General features: G+C 41.6%; 1 protein-coding gene across 2 annotated transcripts; it reads right to left on the reverse strand.

Moving 5' to 3' along the window:
- Nucleotides 1-145: 145 nt before the first annotated feature.
- On the reverse strand, nt 146-27,266 carry LOC135538706 (ras-related protein Ral-A-like). 2 transcript variants are annotated; one of them, XR_010455471.1, is made up of 6 exons: nt 27,205-27,266; nt 25,023-25,279; nt 11,273-11,481; nt 11,002-11,176; nt 10,581-10,854; nt 146-2,747 (listed from the first exon to the last, which is right to left on the reverse strand). XR_010455471.1 is itself a non-coding variant. In XM_064964610.1 (5 exons), the coding sequence occupies exons 2-5, from the start codon at nt 25,134-25,136 to the stop codon at nt 10,732-10,734; spliced, it is 621 nt and encodes a 206-aa protein (XP_064820682.1). In that variant the 5' UTR covers nt 25,137-25,279; nt 27,132-27,189; the 3' UTR covers nt 146-10,731. The 2 variants fall into 2 exon arrangements, 1 of the variants encoding a protein (XP_064820682.1); XM_064964610.1 differs by lacking the exon at nt 27,205-27,266 and adding an exon at nt 27,132-27,189 and having other exon boundaries at nt 146-10,854.
- Nucleotides 27,267-27,425: the final 159 nt, after the last annotated feature.

Genomic DNA, 27,425 nt, shown 5'->3' on the forward strand with positions numbered 1-27,425 from the left:
ACCAAGTCTGGATAAATTAGATGACTTAAATGTAATGTAAATGTAATATTACATTTAAACGAAATATTAAAATAGTCAATTTACAGCTGTGTTGCACTGATTGTTCTGTTATTGCAATGTAAGTCTCAGAATAAAAAGGGGTGGATTTGTTTGTAAAAAATTATAATCACTTTATTTGTCTATCCAATAGCTCACAAAACATGAACTGAAAGGTACACAGCATTTCAATTATCGTACCCAGTAACAGTAAGATACATTAGTGTTTTTGTTAAGGATGTGAGTAAACAGACAACATAATAACTACATAACAGGTATAACCAACATCCATATTGAGATTGATCTTCAGTTTGATAAAGGAAATCAAAGATAAATATTACAAATTGAAAGTAAAAGGATATTAAAACATAAGGCAATACATGTGTACAGTAAAACATAAAATAAATAAAAAACTCACATTAAAAGTTTCCTGTAGAGAAAATTCACCTGCATTCACATTACTGCAACAAAATGTAATACAAAGTCCTACATAAGTCTCACGAACCAGACCTGGCCTTGCTCAATTTGACCTGGCCCAGTCCATTGTGATTACGCCGAACAATAGGAAAATAAGTTAATAAAAACATTTGTCAATTGAGACAGAGTTACCAAGTAGGGGCTTGGACCCACGCACGTGCATACACACAAACAAACAGAACTTGATCTAGGTCAGTCAGAAAGCAAGGTAGCACCATGGAAGTAGATAATATGGTATGATACAGAATTCTACAAGAGCGGGGGGGTTCTAAGATGACATGAAATTGTTTTAAGGTCATTCAATGGATCATTTAGATATTTGATTTGAAATTTTAGGAGCCTTTTAGGTATCCCCAAAAAATAAATAAAGCATGACAAAATATTACACTTGGCCTTTACTACTATAGCCCATATAAACGCAATGAATTATACATTCATAAACGACAAGACAGTACAAAAATAAATCATAAGGAATAAAGTTTTGAAGTGTCTGTCCTATATCAAGGAGATAAGAAAGCTCAGGAATTACACATTTAACCCCTTATTTTTGTTGGCACAAAACTACCTCCATTCATTTGTATGGGTTACCTTTAGGACTGGTCCAGCGACACTTGTGGACGTCAAAGCAAAACACGGAGAACACCGTCATGTTTGTGAGTCTAGGATTTTCTGGATGTCTACTGGTTTGACAAACAGCTCTGTAGCTCCGCCACTTTCCACTGCAGATGCGGAAGGGCGACATAGGCGGATGAAGTGGATTGAGACGTAGCCCATGCTAGATCTCTCTAGCTCAAACTGACAGATTGATGGGATTTTTAATTATGTTATTTAGATAACACACCGGTGCATCAATAGACTTTAGGGGGTTTTAACATCAAGTTATGTAAGACTGAAAAGTTCAAACTATCATGGGTTGAGTTTTCCAAAAACAAAGTAACTCCAGTATTTCCAGATTTATATTAAAGTAGCATTCCAGTGTTTCCAGAATTGATTACAAAACGAGTGAAGTTTTTCTACCAATTCTTAAAAAATATGTTAAAAAAACAGCTTTGAGCAGGAATGGAGTGGGCGAAAACCAACAAAAAAAATAATGAGTAGACAGCTGATTGGCCAGCTCATCATCCTTTCTGCGGAAATGAAAAGCTTTTTTTGTTTTTAAATTTTAACTGTCAGAAACACAATTGTGGTGGTTTTGAAGTGTTTATTCTCCAATTCATGCTTTGGCCAAAAATACGAGTATAGGCTGAGTCACGACATTATACGGGTATGAGTTATCAGAATTTGTAACTTTTAAAATAGATCCACTGGACAATTACTTTAAGGCTGTGTTTACACAGGCAGCCCAATTATGATCTTTTCCCACTAATTTGACCAAATCAGATTAAGCTCTTTTGCCAAATCAGAATTGGACTGCCTGTCTACACTTGACATTTACATGCGACTTCGCCTATCAGAATATGAACATCGCATTGAAAAAGACCGGTATAGATGCACAAAAGTCGGATCCGGTCGGTCGGATCAGTGGTGGTCGGATCAGTCTCACCACTTCAAGAGGTGGTCAGAGACGCATGCATGTGTGAATTTCTTCTCATTCTGGACCCAATCAGGCTACTGAAGGTGCAAGCAGTGGGCCACATCAGCACTCCGCCCACAAGTTTCCAGAAAACTTGTGTTTTGGGAGAGAAGCACATTTTTTTTTTTTCATTAAATGTTGAAGGAAATACGTTCCTAGCCTGTAAGAAAGGTGTTTGCTAGCTTCAATTAGCTAGTTGGCTAGTGTTTGGCTAGTGAAAAACAATGTTTTGTTTGGCTAGAGTTAAGCTAACCTGTAAGAAATCCCTTTAGCGTTGCTAGCTACAGTACCAGTCAAACGTTTGGACACCTACTCATTCAATGGTTTTTCTTTATTTTTACTATTTTCTACAACAATAATAGTGAAGACATCAAAACTAATGAAATAACATGTGGAATCATGTAGTATCTAAAAAAGTGCTAAATCAAAATGTATTTTAATATGACCTTCTTCAAAGTAGCCATTCTTTGGCATTCTCTCAACCAGCTTCACCTGGAATGTTTTTAACAGTCTTGAAGGAGTTCCCACATATGCGGAGCACTTATTGGCTGCTATTCCTTCACTCTGTGGTCCAACTCATCCCAAACCATCTCAATTGGGTTGAGGTCAGGTGATTATGGAGGCCAGGTCAGCACTCCATCACTCTCCAGCCTGGAGTGTCCTGTTGAAAAACAAATGATAGTGGGACTAAGTGCAAACCAGATGGGATGGCGTATCTCTGCAGAATACTGTGGTAGCTATGCTGGTTAAGTGTACCTTTAATTCTAAATAAAATCACTGACAGTGTCACCAGCAAAGCACCCCCACACCATTACATCTCCTCCTCCGTGCTTCACGGTGGGAACTACACATGCCGAGATCATCCGCTCACCTACTCTGCGTCTCACAAAGACATGGTAGTTGGAACCAAAAACCACAAATTTGGGCTCATCAGACCAAAGGATAGATTTCTACCTGTAATGTTCATTGCTTGTGTTTCTTGGCCCAAGCAAGTCTCTTCTTATTGGTGTCCTTAAGTAGTGGTTTCTTTGCAGTAATTCGACCATGAAGGTCTGATTCATACAGTCTTCTCTGAACAGTTGATGTTTCATCATAGCGCGTGATGGTTTTTGCAACTGCACTTGAAGAAACGTTCAAAGTTCTTAATTTCTCTTTACTTATTTGAGCTGTTTTTGCCATTATATGGACTTCTGTATACCACCCCTACCTTGTCACAACACAACTGATTGGCTTAAACGCATTAAGGAATGAAATTCCACAAATTAACTTTTAACAAGGCACACCTGTCAATTGAAATGCATTCCAGGTTACTACCTCATTAAGGTGGTTGAGAGAATGCAAAGAGTGTGCAAAGCTGTCATCAATGCAAAGGGTGGCTACTTTGAAGAATCTCAAATATATTTTGATTTGTTTAACACTTTTTGGTTAGTACATGATTCCATATGTGCCATTTTATAGTTTTTATATCTTATTCTACAATGTAGAAAATAGTAAAAATAAAGCAAAAATAAAGTAAAACCCTGGAATGAGTAGTGTGTCCTGCAACTTGCTGGCTAGTTACAGAGGTTAGCTGGCTAGTAGGCTACAGCCATCAAGTTGTCTCAGATTTATCCTGTTCCACCATTTGCAGAATGCATACTGGCATTTGAATATAGCATGGGAAAAGGGAGACTGGACACATTTAAATGTAGTTTTAGTTGTATGACGTGTTCTTAATTGCATGATCAGAACTCCATGATCAAAATACAAAAGCTGAATGAACTGTCAAGTCTAGACATGGCGGGTAAGAGTTAAAGAATTGAAGTAGTCAAACGTAATGTCTGAAATGTAATGTTTATGATGAAATTCCAATAACAAGGAATTCAGTCAAAAGGAAAACAATTTGAGGCTCAAAAAGAGGTACTCCAAACATTGCATATAACTTAATCTAGGTGTGGGGATAGTCTATTTCAGGGTTTTCCCAAACTCTGTCCTCGGGACCCAAAGGGGCACACGTTTTGGCTTTTGCCCTAGCACTTAATGCAAAAACCAAAACGTACACCCCTTGGGGTACCGCAGAATGAGTTTTGGAAACGCTGGTCTACTTGTTCACAATCACAATGGACATCAAGGCATCAATGTTAATGACAGTGTGATGACTAGAGAGGAAGAGGTGAAGTGAGAGGGTCCCCTCCCGTCAATTTCTCCATGCAGGAATACAAGTGATAAGCAGTCTGCCTGCCTTCCCGCTTTTGGAACAACGGCTACCATTGTTAGGGGCGCAGACAAGACCATCTCGTCATTATGTACAGTACCTCCTTATATATTATGTACAGTACCTCGCAACATCACCTTGCCAACCAGAGAAGGTAGAGGAGAAGAGATCGAATCAAATGCTCGCTGTGGTAAACATGAACTTCTGGTGGTTACTGAAGCCAATGTGGCATGTTGAATACATTTTCTCCGCACGAGTTTGGCTCTAACATTTGAACCGCTTTGGCTATAAGCTAATATTATTCCCCTCTATGATGATCACAAGCCAAGTTAGAAGGGAATGTCACAAAAAACAAAATTTGGCCCCCATAAGAATATAGTTGAATAGCAATGTCATAGGAGTGGAAAGGCTGTCCTTATGGCTATGAAATGGAAAGGCTATCCTTAGAAGGGCTCTGATAAGCCAGATGGTTCTGCTTCGGTTTGCCAGTGTCGTGCAGTACGCTGGAATTAAAACCCAGACAATTATATTGGTGCCATAATCTCCGAGTACGAGGTCTAAAGAGGATAAAATGCAACCGAGGTGGTTTGATGAACCATACTCTTCAAGTAACCTTGCTGGAGACTTGAATACTTGTGTTTGCTTCCTGAATTCATCCCAATGTGCTTTAGCTAAGTGGGCTAACAGTCTTCTGACATGCAGAAGACCTGGTTCGAACCCACTCAGTCACAAGAGCAAGATTAAATAGGGAGTGGAAAGGCTCGACAGGGATATTGAAATACACTGCTCAAAAAAATAAAAGGAACACTAAAATAACACATCCTAGATCTGAATGAATGAAATATTCTTATTTAATACTTTTTTCTTTACATAGTTGAATGTGCTGACAACAAAATCACAAAAATGAATCAATGGAAATCAAATTTATCAACTCATGGAGGTTATTAAAGTGGGAAACCACACTACAGGCTGATCCAACTTTGATGTAATGTCCTTAAAACAAGTCAAAATGAGGCTCAGTAGTGCGTGTGGCCTCCACGTGCTTGTATGACCTCCCTACAACGCCTCTACATGCTCCTGATGAGGTGGCGGATGGTCTCCTGAGGGATCTCCTCCCAGACCTGTACGAAAGTATCCGCCAACTCCTGGACAGTCTGTGGTGTTGGTGGATGGAGCGAGATGTGCTCAATTGGATTCAGGTCTGGGGAACGGGCGGGCCAGTCCATAGCATCAATGCCTTCCTCTTGCAGGAACTGCTGACACACTCCAGCCACATGAGGTCTAGCATTGTCTTGCATTAGGAGGACCCAGGGCCATCCCGCACCAGCATATGGTCTCACAAGGGGTCTGAGGATCTCATCTCGGTACCTAATGGCAGTCAGGCTACCTCTGGCGAGCACATGGAGGGCTGTGCGGCCACCCCAAAGAAATGTCACCCCACACCATGACTGACCCACAGCCAAACCGGTCATGCTGGAGGATGTTGCAGGCAGCAGAACGTTCTACACGGCGTCTCCAGACTGTCACGCATGTCACATGTGCTCAGTGTGAACCTGCTTTCATCTGTGAAGAGCACAGGGCGCCAGTGGCGAATTTGCCAATCGTGGTGTTCTCTGGCAAATGAAAAACGTTCTGCACGGTGTTGGGCTGTAAGCACAACCCCACCTGTGGACGTCGGACCCTCATACCATCCTCATGGAGTCAGTTTCTGACCGTTTGAGCAGACACATTCACATTTGTGGCCTGCTGGAGGTCATTTTGCAGGGCTCTGGCAGTGCTCCTCCTTGCACAAAGGCGGAGGTAGCGGTCCTGCTGCTGGGTTGTTGCCCTCCTACAGCCTCCTCCACATCTCCTGATGTACTGGCCTGTCTCCTGGTAGTGCCTCCATGCTCTGGACACTACGCTGACAGACACAGCAAACCTTCTTGCCACAGCTCGCATTGATGTCCCATCCTGGATAAGCTGCACTACCTGAGCCACTTGTGTGGGTTGTAGACTCCGTCTCATGCTACCACTAGAGTGAAAGCACCGCCAGCATTCAAAAGTGACCAAAACATCAGCCAGGAAGCATAGGAAATAAGTGGTCTGCACCTGCAGAACCACTCCTTTATTGGGGGTGTGTTGCTAATTGCCTATAATTTCCACCTGTTGTCTATTCCATTTGCACAACAGCATGTGAAATGTATTGTCAATCAGTGTTGCTTCCTAAGTGGACAGTTTGATTTCACAGAAGTGTGATTGACTTGGAGTTACATTGTGTTGTTTAAGTGTTCCCTTTATTTCTTTGAGCAGTGTATATTCCTAAGGGGGCAAAATAACATTTTTTTTGCGACCTTCCCTTCTAACATGGGTATGAGCATCAGAGGGGAACAGAAAGCCCATCTGCCAGAACCTTCTGTTTACTACTTTCCTGGCTGGGCAAAGTACCAGGATGTTGGCCCCATTTTTGAATCAATTGAGAGAACTGAATTTGAGAAATTGAATACATGAAGCATTGATTAACTACACCCACAAATGGAGCAAATGTACCTCTGTGTTCAAGAAAGTTTTTGGGAAACGTGTCGTTCAGTACAAACCGTCATGCAAAGTAGCAAAAGTTGAAACAAATTGAGCACATGCAGTCAGTAAAAGATGCCTGGTTATTCTTTAAAAGTGCTTTCCTCGCAATATTAAATAAGCATGCCCCATTCAAAACAAATATAGAACCAGGAACAGATATAGCCCGTGGTTCACTCCAGACCTGACTGTCCTTGACCAGCACAAAAACATCCTGTGGCATACGGCATTCGCATCAAATAGCCCCCACGATACGCAAATATATAGGAACAAATATATACAGGCAGTTAGGAAAGCAAAGGCTAGCTGTTTCAAACAGAAATGTGCATCCAACAGCACAAACTCCCCAAAATTCTGGGACACTAAAGTCCATGGGGAATAAGAGCACCTCCTCCCAGCTGCCCACTGCACTGAGGCTAGGAAACACTCACCACCGATAAATCAAGAATAATTGAGAATATCAATAAGCATTTTTCTACGGCTGGCCATGCTTTCCACCTGGCCACCCCTACCCTGGTCAATAGCCCTGCACCCCCCACGGCAACTTGTCCAAGCCTCCCCCATTTCTCCTTTACACAAATCCAGATGGCTGATGTTCTGAGAGAGCTGCAAAATTTGGACCCCTACAAATTAGCAGGGCTGGACAGTCTGGACCCTCGCTTTCTAAAATGATCAACCGAAATTGTTGCAACCCCTATTACTAGCCTGTTCAACCTCTTTTGTATCGTCTGAGATCCCCAAAGATTAGAAAGCTGCCGCGGTCATCCCCCTCTTCAAAGGGGGAGACACTCTAGACAAAAACTGCTACAGACCTATATATATATATCCTACCCTGATTTCCACCGTACCTTCTCCGCTATGCAATCTGGTTTCCGAGCTGGTCATGGGTGCAGCTCAGTCACGCTCAAGGTACTAAATGATATCATAACCACCATCGATAAGAGACAATACTGTGCAGCTGTATTCATCAACCTGGCCAAGGATTTCGACTGTCAATCACCGCAGACTCAAGAGCCCTGGTTTCTCAAATGACTGCCTCCCCTGGTTCACCAAGTACTTCTCAGACAGAGTTTAGCGTGTCAAATCGGAGGGCCTGTTGTCCGGAACTCTGGCAGTCTCTGGGACTGCCAAAGGGTTCAATTCTCAGGCTGACTCTTTTCTCTGTATACATCAATGATCTCGCTCTTGCTGCTGGTGACTCACTGATCGCAGACGACACCATCCTGTATACATTTGGCCCTTCTTCGGACACTTAACCTCCAATGCCATACAACTCTCCTTCCGTGGCCTCCTATTGCTCTTAAATGCAGGTCAAACTAAATGCATGCTCCTCAACCGATCGCTGCCCGCACCAGCACGCCCATCCAGCATCACTAGCCTGGACGGTTCTGACTTAAAATATGTGGACAACTACAAATACCTAGGTGTCTGGTTAGACTGTAAGCTCTCCTTCCAGACTCACATTAAGTATCTCCAATCCTACCAATCCTTGACTTCGGCGATGTTATTTACTAAATAGCCTCCACCACTCTACTCAGCAAATTTGATGCAGTCTATCACAGTGCCATCCGTTTTGTCACCAAAGCCCCATATACTACCTACTACTGCGACCTGTAGGCTCTCGTTGGCTGGCCCTCGCTTCAAACTCGCCGACAAACCCTCTGGCTCCAGGTCATCTATAAGTCTTTGCTAAGTAAAGCCCCGTCTCAGCTTACTGGTCACAATAGCAGCAACCACCCGTAGCACGCGCTCCAGCAGGTATATTTCACTGTTCACCCCCAAAGCCAACACTTCCTTTGGCAACTTTCCTTACAGTTCTCTGCTGCCAATGACTGGAACGAATTGCAAAAATCACTGAAGCTGGAGATCCATATCTGCCTCACTAACTTTAAGAACCAGTTGTCAGAGCAGCTCACAGATCACTGCACATAGCCCATCCAACTACCTCATCCCCATACAATTTTTGTTTTGCTCCTTTGCGCCCCAGTATCTCTACTTGCACATTTATCTTCTGCACATCTATCACTCCAGTGTTTAAATTAACCAAGTATTTATTTTTTATTTATTTTTTTAAATTTCATTATTATTAAATCGGCCGATTAAATCGATATGACTTTTTTTGGTCTTCCAATAAATCAGTATCGGCGTTGAAAAATCATAATCGGTCGACATCTAGTCCCTACTATTCCCAGAGATAGGCTATCCAAAGTCAAACCAATTTTGCCAAGGTAGCACACCAGCCGGCTGAAGCTAATTGGCTAACTCTTCCCATCTGCGAACACACAAGAGACACCTACATCAAACCAGACCGCGAAACCAACTCCCGTTTGAATTCAGTCATGGAAACTAGCATTTCTTAATGAACCAAGTCTAAAACAAGGCAAAATTAGGAAGTGTAATAGCCCTTTAAAACCAAAGATCTATGACATGTTTAGATAGGATCCAGTTGACCCAGTCTGTAACAAGTGGGTCTGAGGCAGCAGTAATGGAAAGGACTTGATGCTATAGAAACCAAGAGAGAACGTGACAGAGAATATGGAAAAAGTAAATGAAGTAAAGGACAGGTAAACAGTCAAATTTCACACCCTTCTACCATAATGAACGAGAACCCAAAGAATTGGTCTTCTCTCCAAGAATGAATAAAAGGGAGTGTAAATAATGAAACTGATTCCCCTCACAACAGAGGAGAACAAAGCTTGTTAGTGTGCTTATGTACATGATTTTGAAGTTTTGAAAACTTAAGTGTATGCATCAATAGTACACCTGGATTTTTGGTTTATTTTTAAAATAATTCAGTGCCTAACTAGTCCTGGGCCTAGAAAGAATATACAATAGTGATGAAGGACATGCTCCTACAGAAAGTATGATCAGCTTAGCCTATAATAATACACTAAACCAGATTTGGCACATCTTACAGTAGCCTACAATTAGAAAAATATAACTCAATTGATTAAACAATTTCAATATGACTGAAATATGTATTCTAATATCTATCTTACAATATAGTAATCTCGGTTTTCATTTCAAACCTGTTGTCATTGCTTCGCTTGTTTGTAGCATTGCACATTTTGTGGACTATTTTTTTTTCAACTATGAAGTTAACGGCAGTCAGAGACAAACACTGATTGTGTTTATCTGAGATGGTGTGTAAAGTTATGCGGGAGGGCAAAAGATATTCTGACACTTTAGCTGTTCTACAAGTGGTCTGAAGCAGTAGTTAGATACAAGTGATTTCAAATGGATGTTAGTAATGATCGTTTTGTGAAACAGCTCTGAGATTTAACGATGCTCCTACGAAATTTCTAACGAACTTAGCCTTAAGATGCTTTTGGGAAACCCAACCCTGGGGGCATGCAGGCTTTTTCCCTCTCATCCAATCAGGTTAATTGGTGTCAAATCATTTCAATTGGAAAGGGTCCCTCAGAAGTAGGAAAATGTTCTGGGTTTGGGGCTGTCCAAGATCTCAGTCATAACATGACCATGGTCTTGTTGGGTATGCTTACACTTAAGTTCTATTCACGATCAAAAAAAAATTGTATTTAAAAAAAGAAAATCAGCCTACAAAGTGCCAAGCCCAATGTTTTCACCACATTACATCTGTGCCATCTCTAACATGTGATCCAGAAGAACTAAAGAGGCCGCAGGTTTGAGGAGTGTCAGAGCATAGAGGATTGATTGAGCAACAAGGATTATGGGACTGCCAAATCTGTCCATGAACCACTTGCCACAGTCAGTGCCACTCACCTTTTGTTAAACCAACCAGTTACTTCTGATCCAAGACTAGAATCCCTGGGTACCAGAACCAGGAGTAAGGGGCTTCTATGGGCACAAATAAAATGCAAAAATAGGTGAAATATTTATATACACAAAGCAGTCATCACTGAACCCCTTGTCACTATAAAATGCAGCATCTCTCTCGAATCCTCTTGGCCAAACTTTTCCTTTTCTTCTTGCCGTTTTTCTCTTTACTGTCCTCCATCTTCCTTGCTCGGATCTCTCTCATCAGGTCAAAGAATACCTGCGAGAATAAGAATAGACGAGAATAAACAGTCCATCTACAGATATGGCACCATGTTACTATGCAACATCCTAGACAACCTTCTCTGCAGTTTGTGACTGCAGAGGAGCTGAGCCCTGGTTGATAGATGCAACCCATCTGGCTCACCTTGTCGACATTGGCACGGGTTTTGGCAGAGGTCTCCACGTAGCACACGCCCCACTGTTCAGCACGCGCCTTGGCCTCTTCCGCGCTGACCTGCCTCCGGTCCTCCAAGTCAGACTTGTTCCCCACCAGGAGGAAGGGTGCACTCTCATCCTCCTTCACCCGCAATATCTGCTCCCTGCAGAGCAGAGCCATTAGATGGCAGTGGAGCTATGACATGTAACAACTATGGGACTATGATATGTAACTACATGGAGTTGTTATGCTGCTCAACCTGAAGTCTGCTGTAGCTGCAAACGACTCTGCCTCAGTGATGGAAAAGACACAGAGGAAGCCCTCCCCACTGCGGAAGTAGTTGTCCCGGATGGCAGCATAGTCCTCTTGTCCCGCAGTGTCCAGGATGTCTATCTGGACCTCCTCCCCATCCAGAACTACCTTTTTCCTATAGCTGTCCGCTTTGGTTGGTTCATAGTCCTCAACAAACTAAGGGGGTAGCATCAGACAATAAATTACTACCAAGTGAGGTCATGCACACAATTGCAAAATTGAGATCAAGTGATGTTTGGTTTAGACCACCAGAAGGTTCCAGAATATATATATTTTCTTGTCAACTGAATGTGCCGCTTAGTTCATGGAGGTTACTCATGTAACTGGTTCTGATATCCACCAAAGAGGTTTGTACAAAGAGCGGTTCCTGTTCTCTTCATACAAATTTGGCTTTAACTTTTGAATGGTTGAGACACTCAGGAACATGCATGTTCCTTTTTTTTTTGGGGGGGGGGGGGGGGGGTTGTCTCTACAGCACTCACTGATGGCGTTGGGGACATAAGGAACTTGAGTCCTGAACATCCCAAAACATTTCACTTACCAATGAAAATAGTTACAGCATTACCATATTCAAGTCATTTGCCATTTTCCAATTAGCCTTAAGAATGTAGAAATATGGCTTCAGTTGGTGCTAAAGTAGTTAAAGGTAATAAAAGAAAAATGTAATTGTGCGTATATATCAGCCTAGAACTTCCACATCGGTGCATCCCTAATGCAATCATCTAAAATCAGAGAATGTAGAAATGATAATGGACCAATTAAGTCAAAAGTTTAGACAACTTTTCAGGGTTTTTATTTTTACTATTTTCTACATTGTAGAATAAAGCTCTGACGAAGGCCGTGAGGCCGATACGTCAGCTTATTGAAGATCAGTGATACTACCAAGAGCAGTGTGCGGTTTCCCATTTCCTTCAGAATAGTGAAGACATCAAAATTATGAAATAAAGTGTTTAACTGTATATATTTAGATTTGTTTAAGTCAGAAGTTTACCTTAGCCAAATACAGTTAAACTCAGTTCCACAATTCCTGACAATTGTAGTAAAAATTCCCTGTCTTAGGATCACCACTTTAATTTAAGAACGTGATGTCAGAATAAGATCAAAGAGAATCATTTATTTCAGCTTTTATTTATTTCATCACATTCCCAGTGGGTCAGAAGTTTACATACTAATTGAGTGTATTTGGTAGCATTGCCTTTAAATTGTTTAACCTCTTGAAACTCTGGGGGCGCCATTTCATTTTTGGATGAAAAACGTTCCTGTTTTAAACAAGATATTTTGTCACAAAAAGATGCTCGACTATGCATATAATTGATAGCTTTGGAAAGAAAACACTGACGTTTCCAGAACCGCAAAGATATTCTCTGTGCGTGCCCTAGAACGGGAGCTACAGGCAAAACCAAGATGAAACGGCATCCAGGAAATGAGCAGGATTTTTGAGGCTCCGTTTTCCAATTTTTCTCCTTATATGGCTGTGAATGCGAGAGGAATGAGCCTGCCCTTTCTGTCATTTCCCCAAGGTGTCTGCAGCATTGTGACGTATTTGTAGGCATATCATTGGAAGATTGACCATAAGAGACCACATTTACCAGGTGTCCGCCCGGTGTCCTGCGCCGAAATTGGTGCGCAAACCTCAGCTGCAAGTATTTTTCCATGGAATTCAGAGAAGAAAGCAGGCTTCCACGAACGATATATCAATGAAGAGATGTGAAAAAACACCTTGAGGATTGATTCCAAACAACGTTTGCCATGTTTCGGTCGATATTATGGAGTTAATTCGGAAAAAGTTTGACGTTGTTGGTGACTGAATTTTCGGTTCGGTAGCCGAATGTGATGTACAAAACGGAGCGATTTCTCCTACACAAAGATTCTTTCAGGAAAAACTGAACATTTGCTATGTAACTGAGAGTCTCCTCATTGAAAACATCCGAAGCTCTTCAAAGGTAAATTATTTTATTTATTTGGTTATCTGGTTTTTGTGAAAATGTTGCGTGCTAAATGCTACTCAAAATGCTAAGCTAGCTTTGCATACTCTTACACAAATTAGTGAATTGCTATGGTTCAAAAGCATATTTTGAAAATCTGAGATGACAGTGTTGTTAAGAAAAGGCTAAGCTTGAGAGCAGGCGCATTATTTTCATTTTATTTGCGATTTTCAGAAATCGTTAACGTTGCGTTATGCTAATGAGCCTGAGGCTTTATTCACGATCCCGGATCCGGGATGGGGAGTATCAAGAGGTTATTAACTTGGGTCAAACGTTTCGGGTAGCCTTCCACAAGCTTCACACAATAAGTTGTGAATTTTGGCCCATTCCCCCTGACAGAGCTGGTGTAACTGAGTCAGGTTTCTAGGTCTCCTTGCTAACAAAAGCTTTTTCAGTTCTGCCCACAAATGTTCTATAGGATTGAGGTCAGGGCTTTGTGATGGCCACTCAAATACCGACTTTGTTGTCCTTAAGCCATTGTGCCACAACTTTGAAAGTATGCTTGGGGGTCATTGTCCATTTGGAAGACCCATTTGCAACCAAGCTTTAACTTCCTGACTGATGTCTTGAGATGTTGCTTCAATATATCCACAATTTTCCTACCTCATGATGCCATCAATTTTGTGAAGTGCACCAGTCTCTCCTGCAGCAAAGCACCACCACAACATGCTGCTACCCCCGTGCTTCCCGGTTGGGATGGTGTTCTTCGACTTGCAAGCATCCCCTTTTTCCTCCAAACATAACGATGGTCATTATGGCCAAACAGTTCTATTTTTGTTTCATCAGACCAGAGGACATTTCTCCAAAAAGTAAAATCTTTGTCCCCATGTGCAGTTGCAAACCGCAGCCTGGCTTTTTTATAATCGTTTTGGAGCAGTGGTTTCTTCCTTACGGAGCGGCCTTTCAGGTTATGTAGATTTACTCTGGATATAGATACATTTGTACCGGTTTCCTCCAGAATCTTCAAAGTCCTTTGCTGCTGTTCTGGGATTGTTTTGCACTTTTCGCACCAAAGTACGTTCATCTCTAGGAGACAGAACGTGAATTCTTCCTGAGTGGTATGACGGCTGCGTGGTCCCATGGTGTTTATACTTCCGTACTATTGTTTGTACAGATGAATGTGGTACCTTCAGGCGTTTGGAAATTGCTCCCAAGGATGAACCAGACTTCCTCTGAGGTCTTGGTTGATTTCTTTTTATTTTCCCATGATGGCAAGCAAAGAGGCACTGAGTTTGACGGTAGGCCTTGAAATACATCCACAGGTACACCTCCAATTGACTCAAATGATGTCAATTAGCTGATCAGAAGCTTCTAATGTCATGACATGTTCTGGGATTTTCCGAGCTGTTTAAAAGGCAGTCAACTTGGTGAAACTTCTGACCCACTTGAATTGTGATAGTGAATTATAAGTGAAATAATCTGTTTACAATTGTTGGAAAAATTACTTGTGTCATGCACAAAGTAGAAGTCCTATCCGACTTGCCAAAACTATAGTTTGTTAACAAGAAATTGTGGAGTGGTTGAAAATGGAATTAATGACTCCAACCTAAGTGTATGTAAACTTCCGACTTCAACTGTGTATTTGAGATTCTTCAAAGTAGCCACCCTTTGCCTTGAGAGCTTTGCACACTCTTGGTATTCTCTCAACCAGCTTCACCTGAAATGCATTTCAGTTAACAGGTCTGCCTTGTTAAAAGTTAATACATTTGAGCCAATCAGTTGTGTTGTGTTGGTAGGGTTGGTATACAGAAGATGACCCGATTTGGTAAAAGACCAAGTCCATATTATGGCAAGAATAGCTCAAATAAGCAAAGAGAAACGACAGTCCATTACTAAGACATGAAGGCCAGTCAATATGGAACATTTCAAGAACTTTGCCACTGTATTTGAAGACTATCAAAAACCATTAAGCGCTATGATGAAACTAGCTTTCATGGGGACCACCACAGGAAAGGAAGAACGAGTTACCTCTAAAGCAGAGTATAACTTCAATAGTTACCAGCCTCAGAAAAAGCAGACCAACTCAAATGCTTCATAGACCGGCCTCCTGGTTAGAATTTCTGAGGTGTGCACACCACCCACCGCTTCAAAGTATATTACTCGCCAATGTCCTGTCTCTAGACAACAAGGTAGACGAAATTAGGGCAAATGTTGCTTTCCAGAGACATCCTGGATTGTAACATACTGTTTCACGGAAACATGGTTCTCTCAGGAAATGTTGTCAGAGTTGGTACAGCCACCGGGATACTTTATGCATCACACCAATAGAAATAAACATCTCTGTGAAGGAGGGCGGGGGTGTATGCTTCATTATTAATGAGTCATGGTGTAATCGTAACATACAGGAACTCGAGTCCTTTTGTTCACATGACCTAGAATTCCTCAAATGCCTACCATATAATCTCCCAAGAGAATTCTCGTCGTTTGTCATAGCCATGTATATCCCCCCCCCTCAAGCAGATACCACAACGGCCCTCAAGAAACTTCACTGGACTTTATGCAAACTGGAAACCATATCTCCTCCAGCTGCATTTATTGTAGCTGGGTATTTTAACAAAGCAAATTTGAGGAAAAGGCTACCTAAATTCTATCAGCACATTGATTGTAGCACTAAACTAGATCATTGCTACTGTAACTACCGCGAACCATACAAGGCCCTTCGGCAAATCTGACCACTACTCCATTTTGATCCTCACGTCCTATAAGCAGAAACTCAAAACAGGATGTACCCATGACGAGAACTATTCAACACTGGTCTGCCCAATAGGAATCCACACTTCAAGACTGTTTTTGATCACGCGGACTGGGAAATGTTCCGGGCAGCCTCAGAGACTAATATCGATTTATACGCTGATTTGGTGAGTGAGTTTAAGGAAATGCATTAGAGATGTTGTACCCACTGTCACTATTAAAACCTACCCTAACCAGAAACTGGATAGATGGCAGAATTCTAGCAAAACTGAAAGCACAAACCACCACATTTAAATCAGGGAAAGATGACTGTGAATATGGTTGAATACAAACAGTGTAGTCATCCCCTCTGCAAGGCAATCAAACAAGCGAAACGTCAGTATAGAGACAACGTGGAGTTGCAATTAAAATGGCTCAAACATGAGACGTATGTGGCAGAGTCTACAGGCAATCACGGACTACAAAAAAAACAGCCAGGTCCTGGACACTGACATCTGGCTTCTAAACTAACACCTTCTTTGAGGATAACAGTGCCACCGACGAGGGCCGCCACCAAGAACTGCGGGCCCTCCCTCTCCATGGCCCGAAGCGAGTAAGACATTAAACGCGTTAACCCTCACAAAGCTGCCGGCCCAGATGGCATCCCTAGCCGCGTCCTCAGAGTAAGCGCAGACCAACTGGCTGATGTGTTTACAGACATATTCAAACTCCCTATCCCAGTGTGCTGTCCCCAAATGATTCAACATGGCCACCATTGTTTCTGTACCCAAGAAGGCAAAGGTAATTGAACTAAATGACTATTGCCCCATAGCACTCACTTCGGTCTTAATGAAGTGGTTTGAGAGACTAGTCAAGGATCATATAGCGCCACCTTACCTGCCGCCCACTTCAAATTTCATACCGCCCCAATATGTCCACAGACGATGCAATCGCCATCACACTGCCCTATACCATCTGGACAAGAGGAATACCTATGTAAGAATGCGGTTCATTGACTACAGCTCAGCATTCAACACAATAGTACCATCCAAGCTGATCATTAAGCTTGAAGTCCTGGGTCTCAACCCCGCCCTGTACAATTGGGTCCTGGACTTTTGACGGGCCGCCCCCAGGTGCTGAAGGTAGGAAACAACATCTCCACTTCGCTGATCCTCAACACTGGGGCCACACAAGGGTGCGTGCTCAGCCCCCTATTGTACTCCCTGTTCACTCACAACTGCGTGGCAATGCACGCCTCCAACTCAATCATCAAGTTTGCAGACGACACTACAGTGGTAATAACGACAAGAGCCTACAGGGAGGAGGTGAGGGCACTCGGAGTGTGGTGTCAGGAAAAAAACCTCATCAACAAAACTAAAAAAGGAGATGATTGTGGACTTCAGGAAAGAGTAGAGGGAGCACCCCCATTTCCACATCGACGGGACAGCAGTGGAAAAACGTAGAAAGTTTCAAGTTCCTCGGTGTACACATCAGGGACAAACTGAAATGGTCCACCCACACAGACAGTGTGGTAGAGATGAAACAGTATGAACATTTCTCATCACGATTATAGTGACCAAAATTATCAGTTATTAGTATTTTTATTTTCACCTTTATTTAACCAGGTAGGCCAGTTGAGAACAAGTTCTCATTTACAACTGCGACCTGGCCAAGATAGCGCAAAGCAGTGCGACACAAACAGTTACACATGGAATAAACAAATGTAGTCAATAACAATAGAAAAAAAGTTTATATACAGCGTGTGCAAATGGCTTGAGGTGGTAAGGCAATAAATAGGCCACAGCAGCGAAGTAATTACAGTTGAGCAAATTAACACTGGAGTGATAGATGTGCAGATGATGAAGTGCAAGTAGAAATACCGATGTACAAAAGAGCAAAAAAGTTAAAAACAATATGGGGATGAGGTAGGTAGATTGGATGGGCTTTTTACAGATGGGCTGTATACAGCCGCAGCGATCAGTTAGCTAATGTTTAAGGTTAGTGAGGGAGGTAAGTCTCCAACTTCAGTGATTTTTGCAATTCGTTCCAGTCATTGGCAGCAGAGAACTGGATGGAAGGAAAAGGTGGCCAAAGTAGGTGTTGACTTTGGGGATGACCAGTGAGATATACCTGCTGGAGCACGTGCTACGGGTGGGTGTTGTGATCGTGACCAGTAAGCTGAGAAAAGGCGGAGCTTTACCTAGCAAAGACTTATAGATGACCTGGAGCCAGTGGGTCTGGCGACGAATATGCAGCGAGGGCCAGCCGACGAGAGCATACAGGTCGCAATGGTGGGTAGTATATGGGGCTGTTAGGAATATTATGAATAAATGACTTAACAATATTCTCATTTTAAATGGAACTGTAACTAAGTAAACTTATACTCTATTTTATTATATCTGATTAACAATATGAGTTCATAAGAAGGGATTGTGTGACACGGACAAGGAGTAATTAAATATAACGAACACCATTCCATACTAGTCTGGAGAGGAGTGGGTTAAGTAAGCAGATAGGGTCGTTAACCTATGGTTGAACCGACGAAACTGAGCTCTGGGGTGTTTTAAGTAAAGGCAGTGAGTGCATTCCTAGGTTCTCTGTTAATTAGAACTGTCGGCTAAGTGGTGATCGATAATGGTGAGGGGTCAAGAGTTAATTAAGTTATGTTGTGTGACCTGTGAATGTGTTAGTGAGTTGGAATGAACTTTTAAACTCACTTAATTCTAGGTCGGGAGGAGATTCATTCTAGAAGCAATGAAATAACATCATGTTATTGTATATAAACTGTTGCTCATGGAAACGTGGCAGCGCGCTCCGAGAATAAATTCTGTTACCTATTATTGATAAGACTGGTCTCAGTCTATTTTATGCAAACAAGAATCTTACAAATTCTCATAAAATAGATTAAGGAAATTCAATTAATGAAAACATATTGGAATAATTAAATTACAGTAACAGGGGCTTTGGTGACAAAACAGATGGCACTGATAGACTACATCCAATTTGCTGAGTAGAGTGTTGGAGGCTATTTTGTAAATGACATCAAAGTCGAAGATATGTTAGGCGGCTTTGTTGCGAAATAGGAAGCCGATTCTAGATTTCATTTTGGATGGAGATGTTTAATAGAGTCTGAAAGGAGAGTTTACACTAGCCAGACACCTAGGTATTTGTAGTTGTCCACATATTCTAAGTCAGAACCGTCCAGAGTAGCGATGCTAGTCGGGCGGGCGGGTAGCAATCGGTTGAAAAGCATGAATTTAGTTTTAGTAGCGTTTAAGAGCAGTTGGAGAGTAGGGAGTAGTGTTGTATGGCATTGAAGCTCGTTTGGAGGTTTGTTACAGTGTCCAAAGAAGGGCCAGATGTATACAGAATGGTGCCGTCTGCGTAGAGGTGGATCAGGGAATCTCCCGCAGCAAGAGCGACATCATTGAGGCTGAAGAAATTTGGCTTGCCATCTAAAACACACAAACTTTTACAGATTAACAATTGAGAGCATACTGCTGGGCTGCATCACCGCCTGCATCGGCAACTGCACCTCCCACAACCGCCAGGCTCTCCAGAGGGTGGTGCGGTCTGCATAACGCATCACCGGGTGCAAACTACCTCCCCTCCATGACACCTACAGCACCTAATTACAAGGAAGGCCAAAAAGATCAAGGAAAACAACCACCCAAGCCACTGCCTGTTCACCCCGCTACCATCCAGAAGGCGAGGTCAGTACAGGAGCATCAAAGCTGGGACTGAGAGACTAACAGCCATCACTAACAGAGAGGCTGCTGCCTACAGACTTGAAATCATGACCACTTTACGAAATGAATTTCTAGTCACTTTATGTTTACATATCTTGCATTACTCATATAATATGTAAACTACCATTTTTTAATGGTTCTTTAAAAAACAAGGACATTTAAGTGACCCCAAAACTTCGCCCATTAAAATAACACCAAATTGATAATAAATACAGTGTAGACATTGCTAAGGTTTAAATGACTACAGAAGCTGGAAATGGCAGATTTATGGAATATCTACATATGCGTACCGAGGCCCATTATCAGCAACCATTACTCCTGTGTCACAATGGCATGTTGTATTAGCTAATCCAAGTTTATCATTTTAAAAAGGCTTATTGATCATTAGAAAGCCATTTTGCAATCATGTTAGCACAGATGAAAACTATTGTTCTGATTAAAGAAGCAATAAAACTGGCCTTTAGACTAGTTGAGCATCTGGAGCATCAGCATTTGTGGGTTCGATGACAGGCTCAAAATGGCCAGAAACAAAGTCCTTTCTTCTGAAACTCGTCAGCCTATTCCAAGTGAGAAATTGCCAAGAAACTGAAGATCTCGCACAATGCTGTGTACTACTCCATTTCAGAGAACAGAGCAAACTGTCTCTAACCAGAATAGAAAGAGTGGGAGGCCCCCGAGCACAACTGAGCAAGAGGACAAGTACATGAGCGTGTCTAGTTTGAGAAACAAACGCCTCACAAGTAATCAACTGACAGCTTTATTAAATAGTACCAGCAAAACCCCAGTCTCAAGGTCAACAGTGAAGAGACTACTCTGGGATGGATGCTGGCCTTCTAGGCAGAGGAGCAAAGAAAAAGCCATCTCTCAGACTGGCCAATAAAAAGAAAAGACTAAGATGGGCAAAAGAACAGACACTGGACTGAGGAAGATTGGAAAAAAGTGTTATGGACAGACTAATCTAAGTTTGAGATGTTCAGGTCAAAGAACATTTGTGAGATGCAGAAAAAATGAAGATGCTGAAGTGCTTGACACCATCTGTCAAGCATGGTGGAGGCAATGTGATGGTCTGGGGGTGCTTTGGTGGTGGTAAAGTGGGAGATTTGTACAGGGTAAAAGGGATCTTAAAGGAGGAAGGCTATCACCCACTTTGCAATGCCATACACTGTGGACGGCACATAATTGGAGCCAATTTCCTGCTACAACAGGACAATTACCCAAAGCACAGCTCCAAACTATGCAATAACTATTTAGGGAAGAAGCAGTCTGCTGGTATTCTGTCTATAATGTAAAGGCCAGCACAGTCACCTAATCTCAACCCTACTGAGCTGTTGTGGGAGCAGCTTGACCATATGGTATGGAAGAAGTGCCCATCAAGCCAATCCAACTTGTGGGAGGCGATTCAGGAAGCATGGGGTGAAATCTCTTCAGATTGCCTATCAAATTGACAACTAGAACGCCAAAGGTCTGCAAGGCTGTAATTGCTGCAAATGGAGGATTCTTTGACAAAAGCAAAGTTTGGAGACAATTAAAAATCATTATTTATAACCTTGTCAACATCTTGACTATATTTCCTACTCATTTCATCTGTTTTCATGGAAAACCAGGACATTCCTAAGTGACCCCAAACTTTTGAACAGTAGTGTATATAAACTGTATTTTATACCATCTTAAGATAAAATACAGTATATACACTACCGTTCAAAACACTACCGTAAATATACACACACATACTTATTCAATCCCTTTACTTAGATGTGTGTATTAGGTAGTTGGAATTGTTAGATATTACTGTACTGTCGGAACTAGAAGCACAAGCATTTCACTACACTCGTAATAACATCTGCTAACCATGTGTATGTGACCAATAAAATTTGATTTGAAGTAACAAACACATCAACTGTTCAGAGGAGACTGCATGAATCAGGCCTTCATGGAATGCTGTTGTAGCTAGCTGGTTAAGTCTACCTTGAATTTTGAATAAAATCACAGTGTGTCACCAGAAAAGCACCCCCACACCATCACAGCTCCATGTTTCACAGAGGGAAACACATGCGGAGATCATCCATTCACTTACTCTGCGCCTCACAAAGACACGGCGGTTGGAACCAAAAATCACAAATGTGTAATCAGACCCAAAAAATGTCCACTGGTCTAAATGTCCATTGCTCGTGTTTCTTGGCCCAAGCAAGTCTCTTCTTATTGGTGTCCTTTAGTAGTGGTTTCTTTGCAGAAATCCAACCATAAAGGCCTGATTCATGCAGTCTCCTCTGAAAAGTTGATGTTGAGATATGTCTGTTACTTGAACTCTGTGAAGCCTTTATTTGAGCTGCAATCTGAGGGGCAGTTAATAAAAATTTACTTAACCTCTGCAGCAGAGGTAACTCTGGGTCTTCCTTTCCTGTGGCAGTCCTCATAACAGCCAGTTTCATCATAGAGCTTGATGGTTTTTGCGACTGCACTTGAAGAAACTTCATGTCTTCAAGTAATGATGGACTGTCATTTCTCTTTGATTATTTGAGTTGTTCTTGTCATATTGGTCTTTTACCAAATAGGGCTATCTTGTCACAACAACTGATTGGCTCAAACGCATTAACCTGTTACATCTATGGGGGCGCTATTTCATTATTGGATAAAAAAATGTGCCCGTTTTAAGCGCAATATTTTGTCAAAAAGATGCTCGACTATGCATATAATTGACAGCTTTGGAAAGAGGACACTGACGTTTCCAAAACTGCAAAGATATTGTCTGTGAGTGCCCCAGAACTGATGCTACAGGCGAAACCAAGATGAAACTTCAACCAGGAAATGAGCAGGATTTTTGAGGCTCTGTTTTTCATTGTCTCCTTATATGGCTGTGAATCCGCAAGGAATGAGCCTGCCCGATCTATCGTTTCCCCAAGGTGTCTGCAGCATTGTGACGTATTTGTAGGCATATCATTGGAAGATTGACCATAAGAGACTACATTTGCCAGGTGTCCGCCCGGTGTCCTCCGTCGAAATTGGTGAGTCATCTTCAACTGCGCGTCTTTTTCCAAGCGATTCACCGGAGAAAGTAGACTACCACGAACGATATATCAATGAAGAGATATGTGAAAAACACATTGAGGATTGATTCTAAACAGCATTTGCCGTGTTTGTCGTTAATTTGGAAAACAGTTCGCCATTTTGATGACTGAATTTTTTTTTTTTTTTTACCCAAACGTGATGTACAAAACGGAGTGATTTCTCCTACACAAAGAATCTTTCACGAAAAACTGAACATTTGCTATGTAACTGAGAGTTTCCTCATTGAAAACATCCGAAGTTCTTCAAAGGTAAATTATTTTATTTGAATCCTTTTCTGGTTTTTGTGCAAGTTCTTCAAAGGTAAATTTTATTTTGTTTTTTGAAAATGTTGCCCGCTAAATGCTACGCTAAATGCTACGCTAGCTATCAATACTATTACACAAATGCTTGTTTTGCTATGGTTCAAAAGCATATTTTGAAAATCTGAGATGACAGTGTTGTTAAGAAAAGGCTAAGCTTGAGAGCTAGCATTATCAATACTATTACACAAATGCTTGTTTTGCTATGGTTCAAATAATATTTATTTTTTTAAACTGAAAGCATAGTTTTTTGAAAAATCTGAGATGATTTTAGAATGTTGTTTTTTGAAAACAAAAGTCTAAGCTTGAGCAAATATATTTATTTCATTTCATTTTGAAAATCTGAGATGACAGTGTTTTTCATGAATCAGATTTTCACGTTGCGTTATGCTAATGAGCTTGAGGCTATAAATAGGATCCCGGATCAGGGATTGCTCGACGCAAGAAGTTAAGGTGTTAGGGGGCAGTATTTTCATTTTTGGGAAAAAAACGTTCCCGTTTTAAACGGGATATTTTGTCAGGAAAAGATGCTAGAATATGCATATAATTGACAGCTTTGGATAGAAAACTAACGTTTTCAAAACGGTAAAGATATTGTCTGTGAGTATAACAGAACTGATGTTGCAGGCGAAAGCCTGAGAAAAATCCAATCCGGAAGTGCCCCAGATTTTGAAAGCGCTGCGTTCCAATGACTTTCAGCTGTGAATGTACCATCAACGAGCTTATGCTTTCTATGTATTCCAAGGTGTCTACAGCATTGTGACGTAGTTTTACGCATTTCTGTTGAAGAATAGCTGTAGGCGGCCACATTGCGTAAGTGGTCACATGGTGGCTCCGAGAGAGATTCTCGCGTATAATACAGAGGTAGCCATTACTCCAATCGGTCCTAGAGAAAAACTAATTGTCCCGACGATATATTATCGAATAGATATTAGAAAAACACCTTGAGGATGGATTCCAAACAACGTTTGCCATGTTTCTGTCGATATTATGGAGCTAATTTGTAATATTTTTCGGCGTGGTGGTGACCACAATTTCCGGGCAATTTCTCAGCCAAACGTGAAGAACAAAAAGAGCTATTTCGCCTACAAAAATAATATTTTGGGAAAAAATGAACTTTGGCTGTCTACCTGGGAGTCTCGTGAGTGAAAACATCCAAAGTTCCTCAAAGGTAAATGATTTAATTTGATTGCTTTTCTGATTTCCGTGACAAGGTTGCCTGCTGCTAGCAAGGCATAATGCTATGCTAGGCTATGATAAACTTACACAAATGCTTGTCTAGCATTGGCTGTAAAGCATATTTTGAAAATCTGAGATGACAGGGTGATTAACAAAAGGCTAAGCTGTGTTCCAATATATTTCACTTGTGATTTTCATGAATAGGAAGATGTATGTCTGTTGCGTTATGCTAATTAGTGTCAGATGATGACAACGGTCCCGTTCACAGGATGGGGTGTCACTACAGGTTAAGGAAAGAAAATCCACAAATGAGCTAGGCACACCTGTTAATTGAAATACATTTCAGGTGAATAACTCATGAAGCTGGTTGAGAGAATGCCAAGTGTGTGCAAAGATGTCATCAATGCAAAGGCTGGCTACTTTGAAGAAAAATATATTTTGATTTGTTTAACACGTTTTTGGTTACTACATGAATCCATACGTGTTATTTCATAGATTTGACGTCTTCATTAGTATTCTACAATGTAGAAAAGAGAAAAATAAAAAACCCTTGAATGAGAAGGTGTGTCCAAACCTTTGACTGGTAGTGTGTATGTATTTTCTATTTTTTTGGCCCTCGAGCCAAAACGTTTAGCCATCTCTGGCATCGAAAGTTGGATGTAGGCCATAAACATCTGTTATCCAGAAGAAAAGTAGGCCTTCCAAAACAGCCAACAAAATATGCTCTTCTGACAAATATTGTTTCTTACCTCGTCATACATGAACTGCAGAGTGAGGGCTGACTTCCCCACTCCACCACTGCCCACCATGATCACTTTGTGGAGGGCCAGAGAGTTCTGCCCTTTGGGCTTTGCGGTTGCCATGGTGGTTCACTCCAAGTAAAGAGGGTTTAAGGAGAGCAAGAGGTTTGGGAAGAAACCAGGAGGGGAAAAGGGAGGATCTGAGGGTAAGCCAGAGATAGGACAGCAACCTCCAACTGCAACGTGAGTCAGATTGAGCTTGTCCCCTAAAATAAAATGACATAACATGATTTGCAGTACATCAAACACATTCACACTGCTGCATTGTATACTACTCCCACAAGGAAGTGCTCCCTCACAGCAGTTAAGACAACTTGGCTGGATCAGTGAAACTGAGAATTTAGAAATTACTTAAGAGAAATACAGTGCATTTGATAAGTATTCAGACCCCTTGACTTTTTCCACACGTTGTTACGTTACAGCCTTTCTAAAATGTATAAAATATTTTTTTCAACTTCAATCTACACACAATACCCCATAATAACAATGCAAAACCAGGTTATTATTTGCCAATTTATTAAAAATGAAACAGAAATACCTTATTTACATAACAATTCAGACCCGTTGCTATGAGACTAGAAATTGAGCAATGGTGCATCCTGTTTCCATTGATCATCCTTGAGATGTTTCTACAACTTCATTGGAGTCCACCTGTGGTAAATTCAATTGATTGGACATGATTTGGAAAGTCACATACCTGTCTATATAAAAAGATCCCACAGTTGACAGTGCATGTCAGAGCAAAAACCAAGCCATGGGGTTCGAAGGAATTGTGCGTAGAGCTCTGAGACAGGATTGTGTCGAGGCACAGATCTGTGGAAGTGTACCAAAACATTTCTAGAGCATTGAAGGTCCCAAACACAGTGGCCTCCATCATTCTTAAACAGAAGTTTGGAACCACCAAGACCCTTCCTAGAGCTGGCTGCCGGGTCAAACTGAGCGCAGTTGAGGGAGAAGGGCCTTGGTCAGGGAGGTGACCAAGAACCTGATGGTCACTGACAGACCTCATGAGTTCCTCTGTGGAGATGAGAGCATTTCAGAAGGACAACCATCTCTGCACCAATCAAGCCTTTATGGTAGAGTGGCCAGGAGTTAGCCACTACTCAGTAAAAAGGCACATGACAGCCCACTTGGAGTTTGTCAAAAAGCACCTAAAGGACTCTCAGACCTTGAAACAAGATTCTCTGGTCTGATGAAACCAAGATACTTGAACCCGATTGAACATCTCTGGGAAGACCTGAAAATAGCTGTGCAGTGACACTCCCCATCCAACCTGAGCTTGAGTGGATCTGCAGAGAATTATGGGAGAAACTCCCCAAATACAGGTGTGCCAAGCTGGTAGCATCATACCCAAGACGACTCGAGGCTGTAACCTCTGCTAAAGGTGCTTTAAAGTACTGAGTAAAGGGTCTGAATATATTTTTTTAAATGTCCTACCTCGTACATTTTGTGCAAATGTATTACCTAAAAATCTATTTTTGTTTTGTCATTATGAGGTATTGTGTGTAGATTTTGGGGGTACTATTTAATCAAGTGTAGAATAACGCTGTAACGTAACAAAATGTGGTCATTCAAAAGGTCTGAATACTTCCCGAATTCACTGTATGTCCTAATTCCAAACAAGGATTGGTTAGCATTCAGTCCATTCAAAATAAGAAATAGGACGCTGTAAGGGAAGCGATGGAGAGACAATGTGTCAGGGAAATAAGGGTATTAGCTAGGCTACAGTGGAATTGTAAGTGAAATGTCAAGTGCTCTATGGTGCTTTTGACTAGGAAACCATCGTAGCTAGCCAGTTCATGTTAGCTAGTTTTGCTGACGCTGAGCAAGCTAGCGTTACCTAGCTAAGCTAGTTACTGTAGTTAGCTACATAAAACTAGCTAGTTTCACATACTAAAACAACGAGGTGTACTGTAGCTAAGTAGCTAACGTTATGTGCAAAACGACACTCAAGCTAGCTGGCTAGCTACTTAAGCCAGATGACTAACGTCAGTTGACTTGTTCTTCGAAGTGCGGTAGAAGGTTGGGCTAGCTTGCATGCATTGGAAATAACCTTACCTTGGGACACTATGGGCGATACAGGCTACAAAAATGACAGCTGCAAGCTGGTTTGAAGAAATCGTTTACTTACCCTCTTCTCGCGATCCTAGCAACAAGAGAAGAGCTTGTCAAGTATTCTTCTTTGTTATCTACTTCTTCTTCTATGATATCATGGCGGTCCGCAATCAATCGTTTAAGTCATGCCGCCACCTACTGTGCTGGAATGTAAGATTAATCATGAGCTGCCCAATTCTGTACAACCATGAAAATAAAAATAAAAAACTAATAATTCCTTAACCTCTACCACACCCT

Source organism: Oncorhynchus masou, unplaced genomic scaffold (genome assembly GCF_036934945.1).
Source record: "Oncorhynchus masou masou isolate Uvic2021 unplaced genomic scaffold, UVic_Omas_1.1 unplaced_scaffold_2___fragment_2___debris, whole genome shotgun sequence".
In the NCBI taxonomy this organism is placed as follows: Eukaryota; Metazoa; Chordata; class Actinopteri; order Salmoniformes; family Salmonidae; genus Oncorhynchus; species Oncorhynchus masou.